Source organism: Rhincodon typus, chromosome 25 (genome assembly GCF_021869965.1).
Source record: "Rhincodon typus isolate 14 chromosome 25, sRhiTyp1.1, whole genome shotgun sequence".
Taxonomy (NCBI): domain Eukaryota; kingdom Metazoa; phylum Chordata; class Chondrichthyes; order Orectolobiformes; family Rhincodontidae; genus Rhincodon; species Rhincodon typus.
Window position 1 is genome coordinate 20,309,368 of NC_063356.1, and position 17,099 is coordinate 20,326,466.

Sequence of the window (17,099 nt, forward strand, 5' to 3'; positions counted from 1 at the left end):
ACACAAATATTACACTATTTCAGGTAAATACTGGGAAGGGTGTCGCCAATTTCCAACTAGAATGTTGACATGTACTAAAGCAAATAATGTATTACTAATAAGTTAAGAGGATGTGACAAAATTTGTGGAATTGTAAAATATTTGTGGAATATGTTGCTGCGTGAGCAATGGATTTTGCACTAGTAATGACAGTGAACCTAATTGTCTTAGTCACATTGTTCCTCCCCTGAAATAAACAGCAGCAGCTGGAGTCCACACATGCAAAGCAAATAGAAATCTGGAAGTTATTGTCAGTGCTTCTTTTGTATGCACTACAAGTTCCATCTTCCCTGTAATGCAGTTGATGAAAAATCACTGAACTGTTGAAAGCGTCCAGGCCATTAGTGTCACTGTGAAGACACTTGATCATGTGATACTTTGTTGAATGAGGTGTAATTGAGTTTTTAACAGTGTATTTTCACAATGACTGTGAAACAGCTTCGCTGATGCTCAAAATAAATTTACTTATTCATTTTCAGCTTTCTCCATTATATGTTCCACATTTTAAAAATAGTTTGCTATTTTAGCTTCTACCTTTATTTCAAAAGTATCTACCAAGATTTCAAATGAAAAGTGAATGCTTTTGGTGGTTTTAATTTACTGCTCTCCGTGAAATTACTGCACAGTGATTGACTGCTTTACCTTCATTGGTAACATCAGTGTTTAGTTGCCTGAAGATTATCTTGACTTGGTGCCAGAAACAAACTGATGTTGAGAGATAGGAAATTCATACCACAGAGATTGCCAGATCATGGGGCACCTTCCTTCAAGATCAGCAGCATGCACTGATGCTTCACTCCTGATGGTCAAATTTGGTCCTGTTGTCTCCTTACAGTATTTTTCTTTGTTTCTTTCTTCCTTACCTTCTGCTGATCCAACCCCTCCAGTCAGTGACTCCTGCTCGGTCCTAGCAGTATAAATTACTCTGATTTTTTTGTGTTACTTCCCTCTGCCTGCATCAATTTTTTTTGCTTTGAAGCTTCCCATAAGGGTAGAAATTTCAATTTCTTGTCATTGACTGCAATGTAAGCTTATCATTAGAGGACTCTTTTTCACTTAGAGGAGCAGTGGGGTCTTATTCTCTAGTGCGTAAATAATAGTTCAATGCAATTTAATATATATAAATAAAATGACTGTTCCTAACAAATGAAAATGTCAGATTCTTCATAAGACAGAAACTCGCATGGGTATTAGCTAGAGTTTTTATGATGATGCCTGCAATTCTGTAGTGCCTGTAATATAGTAATCTGTGGATGATATTTCAGCAGCTGGTGAGCTGAGGCAGGGCAGAGGTTGGCAATGTGGAAGTGAGTGGCCTTGCTGGAGCAGCAGATCTGTGGCCAGAATTTCATCACTTGATCAACCTTGATACCAAGGTTGCAAGCAAATTTGTTTCAGCCTCAAACGTTTATCAGGGAGACAGATGGAGTTGGTTTCCATGGATCTGAGTTTATGGAAAGGGACTTGAGACAATAGATTTGACCTTCCCAATATTTAGTTGGAGGACATTTTTCTTCACATTGACTCAGTGGTTAGAACTGTTGATTCAAAGCGCCAGGGACCCGAGTTTCACCCTCCGGTGACTGACTGTGTAGAGTTTGCACATTCTCCCCGTGTCTGCATGGATTTCCTCTAGGTGCTCCAGTTTCCTCCCACAGCCCAAAGATGTGCAGGTTAGGTGGATTGTCCATGCTAAATTGCCTGTAGCGTCGAGGAATGTGCAGGCCAGATGGATTAGCCATGGGAAATGCAGGATTACAGGGATAGGGTAGGGGGAGGATTTGGGTGGGCTGTTCTTTGGAGGGTTGGTGTGGATTTGATGGGCCGAATGGCCTTCTTCCGCACTGTAGTGATTCTATGGTTCTATTTCACTGAGAATATTAGTTATTAGAATGAGAAGGATTGGTCCTCAGAGGCTCCAGAGCTATAACTATGGGAGCAGTAAGAGAGCCATTGCAAGTAATACTCTTGCCTTGCCTGGATAGTTAGGAGGGCTTTTCTTCACAAATTGATGACACAAGAGAGGCATTGATATGAGAATGGTGGGCAAACTTTAGAGAATGAGCTGATTTAGATTCTTTGAAGATTCCTCCCAAGCAGAGGAAAGATAAACCAACCAAAACTAAAGGACCTTGGATGACAAAAAAGATAGAGCATAATGAAGGAAAAAATGGTGCTTATTACAGATTTAAGATTAATAATACGAGCGAAGTAGGCTGAATATAGTGCGTTCAGAGGTAGAAGAGAAAGGGGAAATCTGAGATCCAAAGAGGATACATGACGAGAGACTGGCAGCTCATTAAAAAAAAGTATGAGTTTTTTTAGAACCAAATAAGTAATCAATGAATTGTAGGATGAGGGTGCCATGTATTTGGGACCAGAACAGGATTCTGCACATGGATGTGGAGTGCCTGGCTCTGATAATAAATGACCTGTGTCAGTCTTTGCCAAGGAAGAAGATAATGCCAAAGTATTGGTGTGAAGAGGAAATAATTGAGACTTTGAGTGAGCCAAAACCTGATGCAGAAATGGTTTTAGAAAATCTGGTTGCACTTTAGGTTGGTAAGTTATTATAACTGAATGAGATGCAACTTATCATACTGAGAGAAGTCAGGGTGAAAACTGTGCAAGTACTAGCCGTAATCTTTCAATTTCTATTCATGCTAGAAAAGTGGAACTGTTCCACTGTAATTCAAAAAAAGAGGTACGATCAAACTCGGCAACAACGCACCAGTACTTAACCTCAGCAGTGGAAAATATTTAAAGACGACAATCTTTGACTGAGTTTGTAGTGGATTAATTCAGAAAAGTCAGCATGGATTTATTGAAGTAAATCACATTTAGCTAACTGAATTCAGTTTTTTTTATTGAAGTAACAGAGATGGTCGATGAGGATAATCGGGTTGATATGGTGTACATGGACTTATAAAAATTTAATAAAATGCTACATTGTAGATTTGCCAGCAATGCTGAAGCTCATGGAATAAAAGAGGCACTAGAAGCATAGCTATGAAGTTGGCTGAGTGACAGGAAGCAAAGTAATTTTTTTTGGAAGGTACAAGACAGAATGCCACAGCTTTTCTTGACCATGTTAGGAACCTAGACCTTGGTATGTAAAGCCCACTTTCAAAGTTTACAGCTAATACAAAATTTGGAAGTATTATGAAATGTTATCTTGTACTTACGTGACTTTTGGGAGAACAAGGCAAAGGACACAATTCTAAAGCAGATGTAGAATATTGAAACCTGGAGGTATATTTGGTGGAGGTGGCAAATTTGGTTTAAAAAGTTGTCGCCTTGTGATATCTGTTTATATTTCTTTCTGTTGCTGCTGATCCATTTGTGTGCTTCTGAGTCTGCTCCCTTGTTCTTCCAGTTGACCGCATTGATGCCCAAAATGTGCAACTTATCATGCCAATATGAATTAAACAGGAGATGCAAATTTTCTTGATGCTGATTCAGTTGGCTGGTTTTAGTTTATGGATAACAATATTTCACTGCAGCTGGTTAGTTTATTCCATGTGGTCTGGCGATCACAGCAGCCATTTTAAGTCAGCACTTGTCCTCTTTAAAAATATCTTTTAGTTAATGAAGGTTTTAGATGCTAAAATCAAATTATGGTAGTTGAAAATCAATTACCTATGTTTACCATTGTCATACTAAGAGTTAAAATCTATCACAGCTGACACCCAGGTGTGATAATCAATGTTGAGGACTTTCATGTAAGTTTTCCCAGAAATCATGTGGAGTTCCACTCTGCTGACAGTGTTGATTGTGTTAATGAGATCTAGGAAAGTAGGCTAAAGTGTTAAACCTGGTTTCCTACACTTCTCTTGTTAACGATTACTGGAGAAAATCATGTCCACAATAATTTTGGCTGTATGAAATCCAGTGTGCTTACAGATACACTTGATCTGCAAATAGGTGGAGTCTTTTAAATATGATCCAGCAAAGACCATCCCAATGATGCTTAGAAGTGAGATACCCTTTAGTTGTTGCAGTCTTCTGTCTTGCCTTTGTTTTTGTTTAGTGTGATGGGTTTTGCATAATGTGGCTCATGTAGAACAAAGCTTAGTTTCCAGCAGAGAAGGAAAGCGTTATAGTAAGGTGACATTAACTGGGACATTTTGCACTCGAGCAGTTTTACTGGCATTCCATCCTTACTGGGTGTCTCTGTATTTTCTGAACTGCTTATGGATGACTCGAGCTCAAGTGAAGAAGACTTCTTATACAACTCGTTGATTAACAAACTTATTCCTACTGTGACTCCATTTTTGGGTTTCAACATTGTTGTGACTTCTCAGTGAGAATGACGAGGACATGGGGGAGGGATGCTGAGAGACTTGGAGCACAGCTATAATGACTTGCCCAGAGCTTCACAGCAGCCTTTGATGCCTCAGAGGCTGCAATCCAACATTTTGGCTGGCAACTTTTACTTGGGTTCTTAGCTCCAGCTTTGAAAAGTCTTGATCTGCCTTATCCATGACAGAAATATGTAAGACAGTGTCAAGTGTGGTTTGAGAGATTTTCTCAAGAGTACAGATCACTGCAGTGTTCATCCCAGTGACACATCACTTTACTTCAGTCAGTGAGTATTTTACCATCTGCTGGCTTCAGAGGCATCACTTTGGTGATGGTAGACCAATGGCCCTCTTTATCCCTTCACAGAAAGCTCATCAATTCCCATTGTCACGGGAAGTTTGAATTTCACAACCTAGTTTAATCCACTATTTATTTATGCAGGATAAAGTTGAAGTTGCCACAGTCTTATCAGACCATAGAGCTGCTCTCTCATTCGAGAGAGATGACTGGTGGTGGTTTAACCTGAGAGTCACCACGCCTCAGGTGAGGGAGCATTTGAGAAGGCGACTCCTTCATGGTAACCTCAGCTAGTGTGGGAATTGAACCTATGCTGTTGGCTTCACTCTGCATCACCAAACAGCTGTGTCTGGTCCACCAAGCTAACAGTTTCCCTATAACCTACAAATACGGAAATTCAAATCACAAAGCGAGCCACTTAAGTTTGTTTTGTGCAGTGTTTCCCCATCTTTTGAATGGCTGTCTTAGTTATTTCCAGTGTTTGTGTTTATTTTGTGTTTGACGTCAATGACAGATGTGACCCAGATGAGTAGATCTGAAGCCATTCCTTGTTTCAAATTCACCTATATCAAATGGTGTTTCTAATGCTTCGTAGATTGTTGAAGCTCAGATGTCAGAGGTCATCGATTCCATCCGTGGTGCTTCCCGGTAAACCTTTGGTGGTTTGCAATCCTTGTGGTGACTATACAGTGACAAGGGCTGAAATCTGGAATTCAACATGGGATGTGGAAAATTAAGCACAGTTTGGAGAGGTGACAGCCATTCAAGGACTTTGAGAAAGATAACAGATTTTTTAAATCAAAAATTGGCTCTTGGTTGCCTGCAATAAATTTAAAACTTGTCATTGATGCTGGTCACAGTGCCATGGCACAACTCTCTCTGTCTCATGCACATTCACTGTCTGGCAGTAATGATTGTACAGAATTGGCTGATATGATGCTGCTGCTTGTGTTCTGTTTATTCATTTTATGACTATGGCTTGTGCACTTCACAATCAGTTTCATGATTTCCAGAGCAATGGACTGAAATAGTCCTTCGAAAGGAAACTGCAAATGTGATGCTAAAATCATTTAGCTGGCTACTTGAACTGTTTAATGTACCCTGCTTTCAGTATCTCCTCACACATAGATAAAATTTAAAAATGCAGCATACAAACTTTTGTGATAAAGATACTGAAATGAGAAAAAGTAAAGACCCGTGGTCATAGGCCAGCAGAATATTAAGTAATTGTAATGCAGTGAACATTTTTCATTCTGTGCTTGACTAAGGTTGTTGGATAACCTGACGTTGCCGTTAATCATCAGGTGAAATGTGCTTCATAAACTATTTAAATGTCAAATTGTGTTGATAAATCAATACTAAATTTAAAGAGATAGCATCCTTTATTAAACACAGTACCTGGCTAGTGATTGAATTGATATAGTTATTCTTTAGGAGGTTTATGCAATTCCCCTAAATTTCACCAAAGCTTTCAATGACCAATAATCTTTGATTTGACATTCCCAAGCTTCGTTTATTTGACTACTTTTATATGCAACAAAGCAACATTTAAAGCTTTATGACTTCGCAATGTTTGTTCCTCTTGAAACCATGTAAGCATTTGCAAGAGACATTACAAAAATTGAAACATTAGAAAACATATTGTACAAGTATGCATATATTGTTTTTGAAGTTCATTTAAAATTAATTTAACATCCTTTAGTTCTTTGTTAGGTCTTTTTCATATTTATACAGTACAGTAAATGTTGGTACTTCATGGAAATGAGTTTACGGTGGGGTATGGTGAAGCTAAATTGCTATTGCTAAACAGTGGTCTTTATTAAATGTAACTAAAATTATTTGTGATTATTTTAACTGTTTATGTTTATTCAACTCCCCATTAGATGTAGTGGTGTACTTTAGCAATTGGTTGCATCCCATAAATAGTTACAATTTAAAAGTAATATAGGCATAGATTAATTACACTAAATTTGTTAATGCACATCATGCAGGATTTTTCTTATTTCACATCTGTGCTGGTGAAATTCTGTTGATCAGGTGAGTATAGTATCTCTGCTGTCCATGAATTTTCTGGCATTTATACAAAACAGATTAAAAGGAAAGATAAGTGAAAATCATTGTCAGATATTTCATAACTTTATCTCAATAGAATTTGTTTGTTTAGAAAGATGCCACTTGAAAGATGTATTACTTATGGCTAATTAATGAAGGACAATATCAAATTAAAAGAAAAGATATACCATGCTGCAAAGATTAGTTGTAGTTAATAAGTTTGGGGGAATATTTATCAACCTCAAAGGATGACTGTTTTTAAAAAAAGAGGTACGAGAAACAACTAGCAAGAAATATAAAAACAGCAAAATTTTCTAGTTAATGGAAAGGAAGAGTGTAACTAAATGAAGCATTGGTCCTTTACAGGGCAAGACTGTGAAATTAATAATGAAGGAGGAAATGGTAGAGACTTTAGATCATGAATTTTAAATTTGTCTGTATAATGAAGACACAGAAAGCATCTGAAGAATAGCAGAAGTCAAGAGGCAGAAGTCAGGAGCTTAAAACAATCCTAATCACGAGAGAAAAAACAAGGTAAACTAATGGAAATGAAGATATTTTCTAATCAACCTCTCCAGAGATGTTATGATACACCTTTGGAGCAGATAGAAACTGAACCCCGACTCCTGGCTCAGAGACAGGGACACTACCACTGCGTCACAAGAGCTCTTCACTAATGATACTAAAAGATAATAAATCCCTCGACCTGACAGCATGGCCGGGTTTTAAAAGAAATAGATCCAGTAGCTTCAGCCAATAGTTGAATGTATTGGTTGCAATCTTCAAAAATTTTCTAGTTTCTGGAATGGCCCAAAGGCTTTAGATAACTGCAAATGTGAAATCTTTATTCCTTCAAGGAAGGAAGACATAAGACAGGAAACAATAGGCCGTGTGCTCTAACATCTACCATTGGAAAAATGTTTGAATCTATTATTAACGAGGTAGTGGCAGGATATTTAGAAAATTGTAACACAATCAGACAATGAGATGATTTTGTGAAAATCAACATTTGATACATTTATTCGAGATTTTTGAGCATGTAGCAGGCTAGTTGAATAAATGGAATCCTGTTTTGTATTTGGATTTCCAAAAGGCATTTATTAAGATATCACATAAAAAGTTTCTGCACAAGGTAAGAACTCATAGTATGTGAATGATATAATTAACATGGAGTTAACAGGAATGAGTCTGGATAAGTTGTATTTTCAGATAGCAAAATTGTAGAGTACCACAGGGATCAGTTCTTGGGGCCTCAACTGTATGATTTGTATTGATGACTCTGATGAAGACACAGTCTGTATTATAGCCAGAATTGCTGCTAATACCAAAATAGTTAGGAAGTGAATATGTGAGGAGACTGCAAAGACTCTGCAAAGGGATGTGGAACAGTTAATTGAATGGGTCAAAAAAGTTGGCAAATAAAGTTTGATGTGGGAAAATATGTTGCTGTCCATTTTGATCAAAGAATAGAAAAGCAGAATATTATTTAATAATTAAATTCAGTAATATTATTAAATAGAGCTGCTAAATACTCCAGTATAGAGGGATCTGGGTGTTCTGTGCATGCATTGCAAAAGGTTAGCTTGCAGGTACAGCGGGTAATTAGGAAGGCAAATAGAATATTCAGTTCATTGCAAAGGAGCATAAAAAAGCCAAGTTTTTCTGGAGCTGTATTGGATATTGTTGAGACTGCACCTGGAATTTTGGTCTCTTGAATTAAAGAATGATCTACTTTGTTGGGAATACATAAATATACATGGATGATTTGAAAAGAAAACTGAAAGGTATTGAACTGTTGAGACACTTTCTTGAATAAAAAGGTTTTATTGCCTTTAATTGTTGGAACACCTGTCTTTGGAAGGCACTATGGGGGCCGATATGCTGCTGATTGCCTAGCAGCCTTGGCTGGATTTGGCTTCTGCTTCAAACACTTGAAAGGGTTCAGAATAGACTTACAAGGATGTTGTCACGCTTGGAGGGTTTGAGCAATAGGGAGAGGCTCAGTAGACTGGGGCTATTTTCTGTGGGGCGACGGAGGCTGAGAGGTGACCTTATAGAAGTTTATAAAATCATGAGGGGCATGAATAGGGTAAATAGACAAGTTCTTTTTCCCAGGGTAGGGGAGTCCAAAACTAGACAGCATGGATTTAAGATGAGAGAGGAAGATTTAAAAGGGACCTAAAGAGCAACTTTTTCATGCAGAGGGTGGTGCGTGTATGGAATGAGCTGCCAGAGGGAGATGGTCAAGGCTGGTACAACTACAACATTTAAAAGTCATCTGGATGGTTACATGAATAAGAAGGGTTGAGAGGGATATGGGCCAAATGCTAGCAAATGGGACTAGATCAGTTTAGGATATCTGGTCAGCATGGATGAGTTGGACCGAAGGGTCTGTTTCCGTGCTGTACAGCTCTATGACTGTATGACTTGGGGACTCCAAAAGGAACTAACAGAAGAAGCAGTCGTAAGACTGCAAAATATCTCTCTGCCTTTCTCCTGGTTGAAATTTGGGCACTTAATAAAGTCCACACCTCAGTATTTTGACAACCTTGCCAACCATGAAACTGATGATTTGTTTAAAAGATCGTCCATTGTTATGTGGCTGTCAGCAATTTGATTCAGCACAATGATCAGTGAATTGTGAAAATCCATCAATGTTTTTGCTTTGTTTTCCAGACCATTGGTCAGTATATGGCTTTCGTTTCCTATTTGTGTTTTTTTTAAATTATCTCTGCAGAGCCATTACTTTTTGTGTGGATATGCTTATTTGGATTTAAAGGTTCCGGTTCTGGATTATAGTTCAGATGTTAACCAGCTTTGTTTTAGGTTTCTTTAAGAAGCTTGGTTCTGATTAGCAGTAATAAAGGGGAACAATTGGCATTTTGGCAATTGCATTTAAACATTTGTACTCATGATGCAACTCATGGAGTAGTGAGGTTTGATTATCAGTGCATTCCTGCCATCACAATTGTACTATCTTAAATTGGAATGCATTCAGAGAAGGCTCACCCAGCTGATTTCTGAGTTGAAGGGATTTTTCTATGAGGAAGTGTTGAGCAAGTTAGACCTATATTATGAAGTTCTGAAGAACAATGATGATCTTATTGAAGCATACTATTCTGAGTGAACTTGACAAGATGGTTGTTAGGAGGATCTATTTTTCTCAGCGGGGAATAGAGACGACTAAGACGCACAGTTTAAAAATGAGAATTTCTTCACCGAGCAGGTTATTAGTGTTTGGAATTTGCTACCCAGAGAGCAGAGGAGACTGGAGCCATTAAATATATTCAGAACTTGAGTTAGATTTTTGATTGACGTGGGAAAGCATATTTAAGGCCACAATCTGATCAACCACGATCATTTTTAAAGTCAGCCACATTCTTGTTAATATGCAGAAAAGACTCGATAGACTGGTTGTTACTTCTCTTATTTCTTATAATCTTATGAACACTATTCCATCAGTTATTCCCATATGAAACATACCTCCCAGATGGGCTAGATGCTGTGCAATCCTGTATACATAGATAAGTTACTTGTACCACTCATTAGTATAGTTAGTGTACTTTTTGTAATGGTTTTACTTCAATCAAAATTTTCCTTTGATTTGTGGTATTACTGTTTTCGTTCCGTGCTCAAAATTGTAGGAATCACACTGTAATTTGTTGCTGAAGGAAGACCGGAGTGATGCCACACAATTGAGAAAGCATGGAAGCCTACAAAAGCTATATTTATTGGCAGAGCCAAATTGACTGAGTTCCTTCTTTAAGGAATGATGTTTGTCTAGGATTCCCATTGTATTGTTACAAGGGCAAAGAAGTCTTTGGCTTCACCTTCCAGTGAGGTATTACCATTGGGATTGATAGTGCCATCAAAGTAACAGTGAGGCTAAAGATGCTGTCCGTTATTTAAATACAAATAGTATGAGTTATTTTGGCAAGGGGAAGATGAGTATTTAAATGTAAGTATCAAAGTAATGCACTACTTCACTACTGTAAAAATGGCATCGCTCTGTCTGCCTCACCATTTGAATGGTGTGAATTTGTGTGGTAGATATGAACTAAACTTGCTCCAGAAATTTAAGTCTGGGCATTTTAAGTGCAGGTATCTTTTTACTGATGTAATACTGCCAATCAACCCTTCTAGTACAAATATGAAGTTTAATTCTTGTCAGGTTTTAATTACTTTTAAAAATTCCAAATATAAAGTCAAGTTTTTTCTAAGACACTGATGATGTTACCCAGCAGGGTAAGGAAACATCTGCGGAACAACAAACCAGCTTAGCGAGCCAACCAACCACATCGTTTTTTTTCTCCTCCTTTCTTTCTAGATCTGTTCTGTCTGTCATTCTATTCGTTTATATCTCCATACTTGATTTGGCGTTGAATCCACCTGCTGTAATTTACATTTCTTCTCTGTTTCTGTGCTGTCTATCTCTCAGTCCTTTACTCTGGTTAAGAAAGAACACATTTGTTTATCCTGTACTTTGATGGAGAGTGATAATGTGAACTAAAAGGTAGAATTTCAAATTGGATGTAGGAACAGCAAGACCAATGCTTTACATACTCAAATCTTTAAAGATGAGAGAACATGAACAAGACTGTTGGAAAAGAATTAGAGACCTTTGGGTTTATAACCGGAGGCATAGAGTTGAAAGCAAACAAGTTCTACTTAGGCCCTATTTAGCTGCAATATTGTAATGAATTCTGGCCATACATTTTAGGAAAGAATTCGAGGTCCTATAGTGATGAGATTTATAAGAACAGTAACAAGAATTGAAAGACTTTGGTTATATGCTGAAAGTAGAACAGCTAGGATGGTGCTTCTTGTTGCAGAGCTGAATCTAGAGAAATTGAGTATGTGTTAATTTCATTTAGTTAATTGGGTAATTCAGTGACAGAAGGGCTAGTACCCAGAAGAAACTGATTTAAGGTAAATGGCAAAAGAACCACTGGCAAGTTGAGGAAAATTATTTTTGCACAGCAAGGCCACTAATCCGGAAAGTACTGCCTGAAAGGACAGTGGAAACTGATTCAGTGATGATTTTCTAAAGGGAATTGGATGAATGCTTGAAGAGGAAATTTTGAAGAGATTTGGGAAAGCTTTCCAAAGTGACAGCATGCACTATGAACCAAATGGTATCCTCCTTTGCTGTATCATTCTGTGTTTATAAACTTACAACTTTCTTGATCAGAGAAGAATGGCTTGCTGTATAATGTTAGCACATTTCTGCAGTTTCCAAACTACTGAACTCCTTAAAGGCAACCAGTAGGTTTTGCATTCTTCCTCTGATACATGTCTTGTTTCTTCTCAGAGGTTTTTTTTTGGTCACCGAGTATGAGCTCACTACCTTCCAGATTTATTCATGATGCTGGTGTTTGTTGGTATGTGGCTGAGCCACATGTTGGATAGATCAGATATGGTCATGTGAATGGTCCTTCCCTTTTGTTTTTTCATGTTTGCATATAGTAATGACAGTGACACTCCTAATAATTTTCAAATAAAAGAAAATCAGAACAGTACTGTAAATATCGTAGTGCTGCTCTAAAGATCTTAATTTAAATGCAGTGCCTTCATAAAAGGCGGGTTTCTAGTCATTAATATTTTCTCAGTACCTGAGAAATCAGTGTGGCATCTATAGCTAGAAAGTCACTTTCCAAGAGAGTTAATAAATGTATTAAAGTCCACTAATGCTGCATAATTTATACAGCATTATGCAGTATAATGTTTACTGTAATATAAGGAAGCCTACATAATAAAGGGTAAATACAAGTACGTTATTTGAAAGAATTATTCTTATGATCACAGATAAATTGTTACATAAACAATTTAAAAATTTCATTTTGCCCTGTTGATCGATTGAAATGAATCAAATGTAATTCTTGTAAAAATTTAACAGCATAATTCTCTACTTTTTAAAGGATTTTCCATTCAGTGCCATTTATTCTTGTCACAGCTGTAGCTAGTTCTCCCTGAAACCACACAGGTGACAGTCTTTTGATGACAATGGATTCTTTCTCTTTTTACTGCTTTGTTATTGCTGTTTTGGCTGTAATTTACGGTAGGGCTTTTATTGCAGGCTTAAATAATTTTTCAGTTTTGGATATTTAATTATTCATCAAATGTTTGCATAATTTGCAATTGTTATTAGCTCTACTGCTTAATCTACAAACCCAGGACTCTGCCGTGAAAGATTAGTAGTTCAGTAAGTCATATTGCCTGTAAAAGATGGAAACTGTTTGATATCTCAATATCCTTTAATCTGTAATTTTCATTGAAATGCACGTTTGACCTGTTCATACTTTCTGATAACATTTTAGTTCTTCAGGGGAGAGTAAGATCTGTGCAGTATTTTCTTACGGTCTTACACAAATATTGCAAAGTTTTTTTATTTTCCTGTTTTAAATTGGAGTATTGACAGCTTGTATGCCAAAACAGGATGAGCAGGAGAGATGTAGAAGAAAATATATTTTGACCTAGGTTACTGTCACTTCATACAACTGTGCATCAGCAACAAGAGGAGATCCATTTCTTGAGGCTTGTCTTTTAAAACTGTGACAGATTCACCAAGAATATAGCTACAGTTTCTGTAAATGGATTTTGAATATGATCTAACCTCCAAATGACAATACTGATTAAATACGATAATTAGTAGGAATTGAAGGATATATTGTTTTGTATGGGTAGCACCATACAAGATTAATCAAGTAAGCTTGTTGACCATTTAAGGTCACAAACATTAATGACTATAAATAAGCATTTTCTGAGGATTAATTAGCTGCCAGTCCTTGTTGGACATATCCTAAAGTGATCTAAAGGTTGATTTGTCTGCAGGTTGACAGAAGTAAGCAGTGATTGGTAATTTTTCCTAAAGACTTATTGGCATATGTAGCTCTTAATATGAGTTAAGTGTGAAAGTTTTATCTAATTACATCAGCACTTTTGATAACAGTATAGGTACTGTCAATAATCTTCAAGTGATGGCAGAAATTTTGTACCAGCAAGTTTTATCGTATCATTTGTCCAGGATGACCAGCGGGAGTCAAGATTAACGCTTCGCCCACCAAGTTTAGCAACACCATATGCTCCTGTTCAGAACTGGCAGCACCAACCAGAGAAACTTATCTTTGAATCTTGTGGCTATGAGGCTAATGTGAGTATATAGTCCTTGAATTATCAGTTTGCTTTGTTCAGTGCTATGCGCCATAAACAGAATGTTCACTAGTTTTTGGATTATAAATTGTGTGCTCATTTCTGGCCTAATTGTTTTTCAACTTGCCATCTATCTGAAGCACTATTGAAGTCAGATATCCACTGGGTATTGTTGTTACTGGTTCCATTGACGTCACCATATTCTTCTCTAGGTTTACCTGCTTCAAATTCAACCATTATTTTACGCCCAAAGATATATGGTTTCCGTCCAATTACTTGTTGCCGACCTAGTGCAAATGCAATTTGTAATTCAGGGGATTAGATATACTTCTCTGGAAACACACAGTACTAACTGATCTTCAGTGATATGATTTATGAGTGTCTGAAGTCTAAAGTATGCGATGATCTTTCAGTACTGACCACCATTTAGGAACTTTACTTGGTATAAGTATTCTTACAAAGTCACATCATGAAGACAATCGTCTTTGGAAGCTTCCCTAGTTTGTCAGCTGCTGGACTTCAGCCTGAGCTTTACATCTATAAATTTTTAATAGGCTTGTGACTTTTTTTATTTACTTGTCTTCCAAAAGAAATATTGTGAATTACTTTTTCATTTGTTGCAGTATTTGGGTTCCATGCTGATTAAGGAACTAAAGGGGACTGAATCAACACAAGATGCTTGTGCAAAGATGAGGGTTTGTATCTTTGATTACAAATTAAGGCAGTATTTTGGAGTAAATCATGATTGAATGTTTTAACGTTTGTTTTGTTCTCTTGTCTAGAAATCAACTGAACAAATGAAAAAGATTCCAACTATTTTCCTCTCCATCACATACAAGGGTGTAAAATTCATTGATGCCTTCAACAAGGTAATTGTAGAATTATTAAAAAAGCATTACTTTCATTGTATGTTATGTATCCTGTCTTTAACTTTTTTGTTCATTTTGTTAGACTCATGGAGTGCAGAAAAATAAATATTAGGCAGAAAAATAAATATTAGGTTTCACATTTTGTTTTGATTTGGGTTTGCTATACATTTATTTCACCTTGAATGCAATAACATATTACTTTCCTTTAAAGGATTGTTCCTATTTCACTTTACAAATGTAAATCCGATGCATATAAACATAATTTTTGAGCTGACGTACCCTCTAAAATATTTGCGTCTTATTTCTTACTGAGACTTAATCTGCCAGTGGGTTTGTTCAATTCCTCATCTGCCCTGTTGACATGTATTGGCATTGTTATGCTTGCTGCAGTTTACTTATTGAATACCTATTTCAAACTTGATGTCTCATGATTTATTACCTTTTAACATTTAGTTTTGTACTGTAGATTATTATGGACTGAAATCATAGGAATAAGATCTAGAAATTGCTCTACTGGTCTCTTTATATTTTTTACAGAAAACAGATTATTCTAAATGTGAACAGTTCTGTGTTTCCAGGTTGAGGTGACATTCTCTTGTGCTTTTAACTATCTGTAGTTATGAAAAAGATGAAAAAGTCAAGTTTTAATATTTCTAAGGTAAAATGCAACACTAATTGAGACCAATAAAACCCAGAACTGTTTCTTTCGCATTTGAGTTTACTGCATTGGCAATTTAAAAAAAAATTCTTGGATATGTTCTTATAAAAGATCTACTTATTAATATATTTGTGTCTACATATGCACTCAAAGCATCATGAATATCTCTTGACTTGACGTAGGATGCAGATTTCCAGTCTTTGTTGATTTTAGTTGTTTCAAATGACTTTGTAACTCTCATGGTCCAAACTATCTATCACTTATCAGGCTGCCAGTTGAGGTTTGTCATTATATCACCCTCATTTGTTCTGTTACTTCCAAGATGCATACTGCTGCTGACAGTGTAAAATCTTCCATTCTCTGCCAGTGCAACAAATCCATATTGATAGCAGAGACCCATAGTGGATAGGTCATTTATGTAACCTTAAGTGCTTTGTAGCAAAGAGAAATTGAGTCGCAAGCCAAAGTCTTGATACAGGAAAGTGTTGCCCTTAAATTGGACTTGCACTTTGTACAGGAAAATTCAAAATCCATGACAGTCATACTCAATGTTTCTGCAGCAATGCAAAAGTACTGTTGTTTTGTTCTTTGTTGTCCAGTGTAGTCCAATGCAGTAGTGCAGCCAGCTCAGCAGTCCTGTTTATCTTGTACAATGATAAGTCACGTGTTACTCAGTCAACTTCTTTACCAGCCAAGCAGAGAAGAGGCAATAAGAGGAAATATCAAAAGTGATATCTCTCCCAGGCTTCCCAGAAACTGCTTAAAAGTGCTATAAACTGCTATACCTTGGAGAAATCCTGGCCTCTTAACGCGAGCAGTGCGTTATAGATCAAAGTGGTCGCTTTTGGAGGAGGCCAATATATCTACCAGAGAGAATGAGAGTTAGTTAATAGTGCTAATTTAATCCAATGATTTATGATACAAGGAGCAACTCTGTTAAATAACTAACGTATTACCCTGTTGCCGGCCATCCTTTATGTATTTTTGTATGATATGATTGGCAAGTTGAAAGTGACTTTTTCTGACAGTGTTGCACAAAGTAAATATGTTTGGCATTTCTCCATAAACCGCTGCCCCCTCCACCACCCAAAACAGGCTTTGAATTTCTTTAATTAACTGTGTGATCTATTTAATCATGTTAATTCTGTTTTTTTCACAGAATATTATTGCTGAGCATGAAATCCGCAATATTTCCTGTGCAGCCCAGGACCCTGAAGACCTCTGTACATTTGCTTATATCACTAAAGACTTGCAGACAAATCACCACTATTGCCATGTTTTCAGCACACTTGATGTAGTATGTAATTATTATTTATTTTTTTAAAATGAGTAATCAAGTGATGCTACGTTTCATTGCTCCTCAAGATGGCATGACAATAGCTTTCAGTTTCTAGGGAATTGCTTCCCTGTGGCCAAATGGGATTTCAGCCTGGATCATAGAATCTTTACAGTGTTGAAGCATGCCATTCAACCCATCGAGTCCACATCAACCCTCTACACCCACTTCCCTACACTATCCCTGTAACTCTGAATTTCCCACCGAGCCTGCAAAATCCAGGACACTATGGGCAATTCAGCATGGCCAATCCACCTAACCTGCACATCTTTGGACTGTGGAAGGAAACTGGAGCACCTGGAGGAAACCCATGCAGACACAAGGCGATTGTACAAACTCGACACAGACAGTCACCTGAGAGTGGCATCGAACCCAGGTCCCTGGCACTGTAAGGCAG

The 17,099-nt window shown here is 37.1% G+C and overlaps 1 protein-coding gene across 8 annotated transcripts in view; it reads left to right on the top strand.

Annotated features, from left to right (window-relative positions):
- The window catches only part of LOC109928668 (ankyrin repeat and SAM domain-containing protein 1A-like), a 210,066-nt gene that overhangs the window by 172,075 nt on the left and 20,892 nt on the right, over nt 1-17,099 (top strand). For all 8 annotated transcript variants that reach the window (XM_048612023.1, XM_048612025.1, XM_048612026.1 and 5 more), the window contains 4 exons: nt 13,715-13,840; nt 14,463-14,534; nt 14,622-14,708; nt 16,526-16,663. In XM_048612023.1, coding sequence (XP_048467980.1) covers nt 13,715-13,840; nt 14,463-14,534; nt 14,622-14,708; nt 16,526-16,663 — 423 coding nt within the window. The remainder of the gene's footprint in view (nt 1-13,714; nt 13,841-14,462; nt 14,535-14,621; nt 14,709-16,525; nt 16,664-17,099) is intronic.